Source organism: Molothrus ater, chromosome 28 (genome assembly GCF_012460135.2).
Source record: "Molothrus ater isolate BHLD 08-10-18 breed brown headed cowbird chromosome 28, BPBGC_Mater_1.1, whole genome shotgun sequence".
NCBI lineage: Eukaryota > Metazoa > Chordata > Aves > Passeriformes > Icteridae > Molothrus > Molothrus ater.
The window spans coordinates 4,563,719-4,573,718 of NC_050505.2; the positions used below are offsets into that span (position 1 = coordinate 4,563,719).

General features: G+C 58.4%; 1 protein-coding gene across 1 annotated transcript; it reads right to left on the reverse strand.

Moving 5' to 3' along the window:
* Positions 1–4,017: 4,017 nt before the first annotated feature.
* On the reverse strand, positions 4,018–9,303 carry DGUOK (deoxyguanosine kinase). The gene is made up of 7 exons (XM_036396859.2): positions 9,225–9,303; positions 8,180–8,295; positions 7,095–7,279; positions 6,238–6,385; positions 5,439–5,554; positions 5,045–5,144; positions 4,018–4,589 (listed from the first exon to the last, which is right to left on the reverse strand). Exons 1-7 carry the CDS (start codon positions 9,301–9,303, stop codon positions 4,500–4,502), a joined length of 834 nt encoding a protein of 277 aa, XP_036252752.2. The 3' UTR covers positions 4,018–4,499.
* Between the last annotated feature and the right edge of the window lie 697 nt (positions 9,304–10,000).

The window sequence follows — 10,000 nt, forward strand, 5'->3', positions numbered from 1 at the left end:
CCCAAAATGGGGTCACAGGACCCCCAAGCCCTGCCCTTTGTGTCATTGTCCCCCAGGAAACTGAGGGGCAGGGGGTGGGAGCAGCCAAAAACCCCAAAAGCAGCAGGGGGGGAGCCCCCAAAAAGCTCTTTACACCCTCTGCCCCCAATATTTCCTGCCATTAAACCCCCGAGAACCTCGTTAATTGTTGTCCATTAATTTGGGTATGTTAATTGGGGAACATCGGTCATTTGGCTTGGATAAATCTGAGTCCAGGCTTGGATAAAACCGAGTCAAGGCTTGGATAAACCTGAGTCCAGTTTTGGATAAAGCCAAGTCCAGGCTTGGATAAACCCAAGTCCGTGGCTGGATAAACCCAAATCTAGGCTTGGATAAACCCGAATCTAGGCTTGGAGAAACCCTAGTCAAGGCTTGGATAAAGCCGAGTCCAAGCTTGGATTGGATAAACCCGAGTCCAGGGCTGGATAAATCTGAGTCCAGAGCTGGATAAAGCCGAGTCCAGGGCTGGTGCCCCCGTTCCTGCTGGGAGTGGGGTTTTCCGTGGGTTTATTTAGGATTTATCCCCCAAAGCTGAAGGGACAGGTCGGAGCATCCTTCCCTGGGCTGGGGCAGCCCGCGCTAATGAGCGGCTCCCCAAGACGTTGATTAGTTATGCAAATGAGCGGGAAAGACACCCAGAGCCGCCCGGCAAGGCAGCAGGCTCTGAGAGCCCAGCCTTGACCTCTGCCATCTTCCTCCTCCCCTTCTTCCCGTCGCAAACCCTCACGGATGGGGAAAATCGGGGGAAAAATCAGGAAATCAGCCCCGGGGGGACAGGAGGAGCTCCAGGCGGGCCTGGCCGAGCAGGAGGAACTGGAGGAACTGGAGGAACTGGTGCAGGGAGAGACTCGGGCACGCCGTGGGAATCGCGGCACACCGGCCCGGGCCACCGGCACCGGGGATGCCGGCTCTGTGCCCGCTGCCATCCCCAAAATTCCCCTTTTTCCCCCAGATCCTGCCTGGAAAAGCGGCGCGGACAAACCCTCCCGGCCGCTTTTCGGTTTCCAGCCGCGTTTCTGCCAGGGGCAAAGTCCTTCCCGTGCCTCGCCGAGCCACCTGCGCCAAGGTCCGTGCCACCCCATGCCACCCGTGCCACCCTCCAGAGGGAAAAAAAAAAAAAACCCTGCATCCACCTCGGAGGCGCTCACACCCCGAAAACACACCAAAAAAAAAAGCGCAAAGCGACACCGAATTTTGGGGGCTTTTTTTAGGGGGGAAAAGCGCCAAAATCAATGCCAAGCAGATGTTTCTCCCTCCCACGTTGCAGACCCCCCAAGCTGGAGCAGCTCCCCCCTGTTTTTGTTTTTTTTGCGTGGGCACAAAATGTGAAATCCCGGCTCCAAGCACCCCGGCCGGTCGGACCAGGAGCGCGTTGGAATTTTTTGGGTGAAGAAAACGCCGCAACTCGTTCAGCTCTCCGGGCACGGCTCTGCCTCCCCCTTCCTTGGCACCCCTCTTTTTTTTGGGGGGTTCCGTGCAGCGTTTTGAGAGAAATCCCAAGGAATTCGGTTTAAAGTCGGGTTGGGTTCCGCCCGTCCCGCGGCGCTGCTTTGGGGATGCCCCAGGGACGAGATGAATTTTTCTTTTTTTTTTTTTTCTGGGGTGTTTTTAAAGCATCCGAGTGGCCTTTAAGGCAGCAGAAAGTCCCATTTCCCACGGAAATACCCTTAAAAAAAAAAAACCAAACCCAACCACCACCACCAACCAAGGAGGGGCTTTCCCTGCCCACCCCCTCCGAGTGACGGCGACGCTACAAAGGGGTCACAAATCACCCAAAAAGTGGGGACGAGACGGGGGAATGGGGTTTAGGGTCACAAATCACCCCAAAAAGTGGGGACGAGAGGGGGGGACGGGGTTTGGGGTCACAAATCACCCCAAAAAGTGGGACGAGAGGGGAGGGAGTGCGGGGTTTGGGGGAGCTGGGGCTCGCTCACCTCCCTGCGCAGCCTCTCCATCTCCATCCCGGGGGGGCAGCGTCAGATTTCGGGGCTCCCCCCGGCGGGGGGGGCGGCCGGGCCGGGCTGGCGGAGCCCCCAGGGCGGCGACAGCGACATGGCGGGGTCACCGCGTCGCCCTGGCCGGGGACACCGCGGCTTCTGCGGGACAGAGCCGCGAGTCACCCCCAGTTTTAATTTCCCACGGGGGGGGGGGGGGGGGCGGCCCCGCTGTCTCCCCACCCCTCAGCCCCCCCCAAAACCGGGTGCAGCCTCGCCGCTTTTAATCCCACCCCTTCTTTTCTTCCAACCTCATTTTCCTTTTCTCTCTCGTTTTTCTTTTTTTTTGTTTTTTTTCCTTTTTCCTCCTTCCCTCCCCCCCCCGCCCCTCAACCCCACACAACTTCCCAACTTCAGCCGCGCACCGGCAACTTTCCACCTCCCCCAAAACCCCGAATTTCCACAGAAAAATGAATTTACCGGCCAAAAAAACCCCAGGGGTTCGCTCCCCCTCGTTCGCAGCGGGGCTCGGGCGGGGCTGAGCGCTGCCGGCGGCCGGGGGGGCTCGGGGGGACCCCGGGGCGAGGGCTCGGGATGTCGCGGGCACCCCGAGGGGAGCCCGGAGCCGCCGCACGTTGCTGCCGCCGCCGCCGCTCTGCTGCTGCTTCCTTTGTTCTGCTGCAGCGCCCGCTCGGGGGGACCCGCCGGGCGCACGGGGGGCTCCGGGCGCGCCGGGGGCTCGGGGGTAACGGGGGGCGCGGGGAGGGGGGGGGCAGCAGAGGGGGGAACCCCCGGGAGAACGGGAGAGGGGGGGGACGGCGGGGGGGAACCCCCGGGAGAAGGGAGGGGGAGAAACCCGGGGGGTAACGGGGAGGGGGAGAACGCCGAGGGATTGGGGGTAACGGGGGGAACGGAGAGGGGGAGAACCCGGGGGGGCCTCGGGGAACGGGGAAGGGGCGAACCCGGGGGTAACGGGGAGGAGGAGAACCGGGGGGAACGGGAGAAACACCGGGGGGAACGGGGGGAACGGGGAAATGGGGAGGGGGAGAACCCTGGGGGTAACGGGGGGAACCCCGGGGGGAACGGGGACGGGGAGAAACACCGGGGGGAACGGGGAGAACCGCGGGGGGAACGGGGGGACGGGGATAACGAGGAAGGGGCGAACCCGGGGGGAACGGGGAGGAGGAGAACCCGGGGGGGCTCAGGAGTTAACGGGGAAGGGGCGAACCCCGGGGAGAATGGGGAGAACTCCGGGGGGAACGGGGAGAGGGAGAACGCCGGGGGTTTGGGGGTAACGGGGAGAAAGGGGGGGTGGGAGTTTTGTGGGGTTTTGCTGCTGTAGGGTGGCCGAGCGCGGGGCTGCGGTGGGTTGTTGTTGTAGGGTTGTTGTAAGGTTGTTGTAGGGTTGTTGTAGGGTTGTTGTTTTTGTAGGGTTCTTGTGGGATGGGGAGGGCTGTGCGACCCTGTTGGGTTTGTGGGGCCGTGGGCTGTGAGTCCTCCGGTGTTTGTTGTTTTTGTAGGGTCGGTAGCGGGGTCTGCGCGGGTCTCGCTCTGTGTTATTGTGGGGTCGCGGGGGAAATCCCCATCCCACAGCCCCCAAATCCCCCAATCCCAGATCCCCCATTCCCTGCCCCATATCCCACCCCACAGCCCCCAAATCCCCCAAATCCCAGACCCCCCATTCCCTGCCCCATATCCCATCCCACAGCCCCCAAAAACCCAAATCCCAGATCCCCCATTCCCTGCCCCATATCCCACCCCACAGCCCCCAAATCCCCCATACCCCAGATCCCCCATTTCCTGCTCCATATCCTCCCAAATCCCAAATCACCCCTGTGTTTTGTAGGGTCTCACACCAGGCTGAGCACCATCCCCCACCCCTCTTTTAGGACCCAAATCCCCTTGGTTTTCCCCAAACCCATGGGGCACGGCCATCCCCCCATCACAACACCCCAAAACTGGGGGGAAAAATGTCCCCCCATGTCCCCCCGTGTCCCCTTAGGGCCACCCCGACCCTCCCCACCCCGAGACACGGAGCAGCTCCTCAGCGATTTGATCTCAATTTAAGGGAAACAATTAAATACAAAATTACAAACGATGGGGGTCGGGTAAAAACCGGGATTTTCCATGGGAACTCCAGCAGGAAACCCACCCCAAAGAGGGGCAGGGGGTCACAGCAAGGACCAGGGGAATCCTGACCCCAAAACCCCACAGGGCCCTGAGGATCCAGCTCTGGCCAGGACAGAGGGCTGAGGGGACACTGGGGACCAGGACGTGTCCCAGGTCCTTGGGATTGTGTCCTTTGTCCTCAGGATCGTGTCCCTTGTCCTCGGGACCATGTCCCCTGTCCCAGGATCGTGTCCCCTGTCCCCAGGATCGTGTCCTTTGTCCTCGGGGTGGTGTCTCCTGTCCTCTGGACCATGTCCCCTCTCCTTGGGACCCCGTCCTTTGTCCTGAGGATTGTGTCCCCTGTCCCCAGGGCTGTGTCTCCTCTCCTTGGGACCCTGTCCCCTGTCCTCGGGGTCTTCAGGCAGACGCTGCCCCGTGCCCGGAGCTCAGGGGTTCAGGATGGGATGGCACAGAGTGGGCACCCAGGGATGTCACAAAGGCCTCCACCTGCAAGGACAGCCTGGCTGAAGGGGTGGCACTGGGGTGGCACCGCGATGGGGCAGGGGTGGCCCTGGGATGGACTGGGATGGCACTGGGATGGCACCAGGATGGGGCACAGGTGGTACTGGGATGGAACTGGGATGGCACTGGGATGATGCCATGTGGGGTGGCACCAGGATGGCATTGGGATGAAACTGGGATGGACTGGGATGGACTGGGATGGCACTGGGGCAGTGTAGGAATGGACGGGGGTGGCACCAGGATGGCACTGGGATGGACTGGGATGGCACTGGGATGGCCCTGGCACTGGGGCAGTGTAGGAATGGACTCGGGTGGCACCAGGATGGCACTGGGATGGACTGGGATGGCACTGGGATGGCACTGGGGCAGTGTAGGAATGGACTCGGGTGGCACCGGGAAGCCACCAGGGCAGTGCCACCCACCCCACCTGTGGCACCCACCTGTGCCATGAGCAGGCCCTGCCTGGCCAGGTCGTGCTCAAAGTCCTGCTCCACGTCCAGCACCAGGACGGGCGCGCGCCGCGCTGCCTCACAGTGGATCCTGCCGAGAGAGGGACAGCGAGGGCTTCACCCCAAAAACCCCTAAAATCCTCAAAAAAACCCCCAAAACCCAGGGCACCCCAAAGCTGGGCACGCTTTGGGACTCACTCGGTGGCCCTGGCCACCAGCCACAGCTCGTGCTGGCCGTGCAGCTGCTCCAGGTAGCCCAGCTGGATCCCGCCCTCCTTGAGGGGTTAAACCTCAAAAAAACCCAAAAAAAACAAAAAAACCAAAAAAAAACCCAAAAAACCCCAAATCCAGGGCACCCCAAAGCTGGGCACGCTTTGGGACTCACTCGGTGGCCCTGGCCACCAGCCAGAGCTCGTGCTGGCCGTGCAGCTGCTCCAGGTAGCCCAGCTGGACCCCGCCCTCCTCGCTCCTCGCCCGCCGCCGCAGCCGCTCCAGGCACGTCTGAGGAGAGGAAAAACCAAACCTCACCCTTTGGAAAACGCTTTATAAAAGTGTAAATAGGGATAAAAGGGATAAAATGTAATATATAATAACAGTAAAAATCTTTATTATGTATCAAGATTATAAGATATGTATCAAGATTATAAGATCTGTATCAAGATTATAAGATATAAGATATATTATCTAATAGATTATATATATTATCTGGATATTAATTTGATAAATATATTTATCAAATATGTAAATTATATAGAATATAAATATATATTTATCGAATGTTTTATAAATATATGTATCAAATGTATAAAATAAAAAATATATTTATCAAATATTTTATAAAAGTACTATTTATCCTAAACCCACCCTAAAAATGCACCCTAAAAACCCAACCTCAACCATCCTAACCCATGGGATAAACCTGGCCCTGCTCCCCCAGGTGTGGAACTCCAGTGGCCCCGGGCTGGAGCAGCCCCAGTGCCCGGTGCCCACCTGGGGCAGCCATGGTGCCCACCTGGGGGCTGTGCAGTGCCCCCAGGGCAGCCCCAGTGCCCAGTGCCCACCCGGGGCAGCCCCATGCCCACCTGGGGGCTGTGCAGTACCTGGTGCCCACCTGGGGGCTGTGCAGTGCCCACCTGGGGGCAGCCCCAGTGCCCAGTGCCCACCTGGGGCAGCCCCATGCCCACCTGGGGGCTGGCACGCAGGTACAGGAAGCCGTGGGGCGCGGCGTGGGGTGCCAGGTGCCGCAGCAGCAGCTCGTGCCAGTCCTGGTAGATCGCCCACTCCAGGGGCTGCAGGTGCCCGGCCTCCAGCAGGGTCTTGGCAAAGACGTACCTGGGCAGGGATGGGCACGGGGCAGCTCCTGTGCCCAGGGGGGTTTTGGCACTGATTTGGGGATTTGGGGGTTTTTTTGTGCCCCTTTTGGGGTACCTGTGCCCCTTTTTGGGGTACCTGTGCCCCCCTTTTGGGGTACCCGTGCCCCATTTTGGGGTACCCGTGCCCCATTTTTGGGGTACCCGTGCCTCCCTTTTTGGGGTACCTGTGCCCCCATTTTTGGGGTACCCGTGCCCCCCTTTTTGGGGTACCCGTGCCCCTTTTTTGGGGTACCCGTGCCCCCCTTTTTGGGGTACCCGTGCCCCTTTTTTGGGGTACCCGTGCCCCCTTTTTGGGGTACCCGTGCCCCATTTTTGGGGTACCTGTGCCCCTGTTTGGGGTACCTATGCCCTTTTTTGGGGTACCCGTGCCCCTTTTTGGGGTACCCGTGCCCCTTTTTGGGGTACCCGTGCCCCCCTTTTGGGGTACCTCTGCCCCATTTTTGGGGTACCCGTGCCCCTTTTTGGGGTACCCGTGCCCCATTTTTGGGGTACCCGTGCCCCCCTTTTTGGGGTACCTGTGCCCCATTTTTGGGGTACCCGTGCCCCTTTTTGGGGTACCTGTGCCCCCTTTTTGGGGTACCCGTGCCCCCTTTTTGGGGTACCTGTGCCCCCTTTTTGGGGTACCCGTGCCCCCATTTTTGGGGTACCCGTGCCCCATTTTTGGGTACCTGTCGCTGAACAGCGAGCGCTCAAAGACCCTCACGGGGGGGGCGGTGCCGGGGGTCCCCGCGCTCCTCGGGGGCTCCAGCACGGCCTTGAGGCGGCTCAGGCACGAGAAGCTCTGGAAGGTGAAGGACCAGCGGGCGGGCTCCTGGTACATCAGCTGCAGCAGGTTGGCACTGCCCCCCGACACCTGCGCGGGCGTTTGATCAACAGCGATGTTATAAATCAAATACGCACAACGCATTTGTGTCCTGCACTTTTACAGACGTAAATATTTTATAAATATTCGTACTTATGAAGTGTGAGTGTAATTATGTTCTTACTTTATAAATTTAAATATTTATAAAATATCTTACAAATACTTATATTTATAAATGTATAGATCCGTATATTTATAAATATATAAATTACATGATATAAATATTATACACATTTTATAAATATATATTTATGTATAGAATATATATATTATATATAAATATATATTTATATAGAGAATATATATATTCTATATCTATATTATATATATTCTATATTTCTATTCTATATTTCATATATATTTATATGAAAATATAAATATTATGTACATTTTATAGATACACATATTATAGATATACATATTATATACATTTAATAAATATAAATATTATACAATATAGAAAATTATAATTATTTATAATTATATTTGTATAAATATTTATGTATAAATATAAATATAGATTATAAATATAGATTAGAAATAGAAATAGAAATATAGATTATAAATAGAAATATAAATATGAAACAGGATGCAGGAAAATGGGGGGCTCAGTGGCAAGCACAAACCCAGGAGATGCTGCACCCCTTCCCCAAAACCCACCCTAAACACACACCCTGAACCCCCCTAACACCCCATACACCCATTGGGGTCAGGGGTGCAGCAGGATGGCACAGCCCCAAAAATGCACCCAAAACCCCCATAAACCCACCCTAAACCCACTGGGGTCAGGGGTGGCAGGAGGATGGCACAGCCCTGGGACACCTGCGGGCACATTTGGGGTCAGGGGTGGCACATTTGGGGCCGGGGCGTGGCCGGAGCCGCCCCCGTTACCTGGGCAGTGCCAGCGGCCCCCGGCACCCGGCGCCACTGCGCCACCGGCTCTGTCACCAGGTGCCACCGCGGGAAGGCGGCGGCCAGCAGCCTCAGGAAGGTGGATTTGCCCACGGCTGGAGGGAGGGAGGGAGAGCAGGGTCAGCCTGGCCTCTGGGGTCAGCCTGGGCTCTGGGGTCAGCCTGGGCTCTGGGGTCAGCCTGGTGCGCCCCCAGCTCTGCCCCTGTGGGGCTGTGGGGTCAGCCTGGGTGTGCCCCCCTTCTCTGGACTCCGTGAATGTGGGGTGCCCCCCCATCAAATCCCAGAAACACGAGGTGAGCCTGGGTGTCCCCTGCCCCAAATCCCGAGGTGAGCCTGGGTGTCCATGCCCGCTCCCAGCAATGTGGGATGAGCCCGGGTTCCCCCATTCCCGCTCCTGGGATGAGCCCGGGTTCCCCCATCCCCGCTCCTGGGATGAGCCCGGGTTCTCCCATTCCCACCCCTGGGATGAGCCCGGGTTCCCCCATTCCCACCCCTGGGATGAGCCGGGGTTCCCCCATTCCCACCCCTGGGATGAGCCCGGGTTCCCCCATTCCCACCCCTGGGATGAGCCCGGGTTCCCCCATTCCAACCCCTGGGATGAGCCAGGGTTCCCCCATTCCCACTCCTGGGATGAGCCCGGGTTCCCCCATTCCCACTCCTGGCAACCTGGGGTGAGCCTGGGTGTCCCCCTCAGGACCCGGGCTGAGTCTGGGGGTTCCCCCACCCCAAATCTCGGAAATATTGGGGTGAACCTGGCGTTTCCCCACTGTGGCTACTGGGTAAATCTGGGGGTGCCCCTTCCCGGCTCCTGGGAGTGTGGGGTGACCCTGGGTGACTCCAACCCTACCCCGAGAATTTGGGGTGAGCCCTGTCTGTCCCTAACACTCTTTGTGTCCCCCTCCCAGCTCCCAGCAGCTCGGGGTTTTGCGGCGCGCCCCCAGCAGCGATAATTAAGATAATTTCAGCCATTAATTACAGCCCGCCCCGCTCCCCTCGCAGCCCCAAGCCCCCGGTCCCCCGGTACCGATGTTCCCCTCCAGGGCGAGCCGCAGGGCGGCCCCGCACCGCTCCATGCCGCCGCCGCTTCCGCCTTCCCGCGTCATATGCTAATGAGATGGTAATCAGCAGCGCGCGCCACCGCCCCGTGACGTCAGCGCGCGGGAAGTGGGCGGGGGGAGGAGGCGGAAACAGCGAGGATGGGGGGCGGAACGGGGGCGATATGGTAATTTATGTAAATGAGGCGCTGTCCGCAGAGTGTCAGGGCAATGCGGGGGGCAGGGGAGAGAGGGTGGGGCACAAAATGGGGGGTCGGGGGTACCAACAAAGGGTCAAGGGCACCAAAATGGGGTTGGGGTCACTGAAATGGGGTTGGGGTCACTGAAATGGGGTTGGGGTCACCAAAACAATATTGGGGTCCCCAGCATGGGGCTAAGGACATCAACATGGGGTTGGGGTCACTAAAACTACATTGGGCCCACCAAAACCATATTGAGGTCACCAATACAAAATTGGGGTCTCCAACATGGGGTTGGGGTCCCCAGCATGGAGCCAAGGACGCCAACATGTGGTTGGGGTCACTAAAACCACATTGGGGTCACCAAAATGGGGTTGGGGTCCCCAGCACGGGGGTAAGGACATCAACAAGGAGTTGGGGTCACCAAAACAATATTGGGGTCACCAACAGGGGGTTGGAGTCACCAACACGGGGTCGAGGGCACCCTTGCAGGGTTGGGGCGCTGACATGGGGTCGAGGGCATATCTATGTGGTTGGGGGTCACCAATATGGGGTCAAGAGCATCC

Coding starts and splice junctions, on each gene's coding strand:
- DGUOK (XM_036396859.2), bottom strand. CDS start 9,303: ATGACGCGGGAAGGCGGAAGCGGCGGCGGCATGGAGCGGTGCGGGGCC. Junction 6,386..7,094: donor CGCTCGCTGTTCAGCGACAG/GTACCCAAAAAT, acceptor ATCCCTGCCCAG/GTACGTCTTTGCCAAGACCC. Junction 5,145..5,438: donor CTGGTGGCCAGGGCCACCGA/GTGAGTCCCAAA, acceptor CTCTCTCGGCAG/GATCCACTGTGAGGCAGCGC.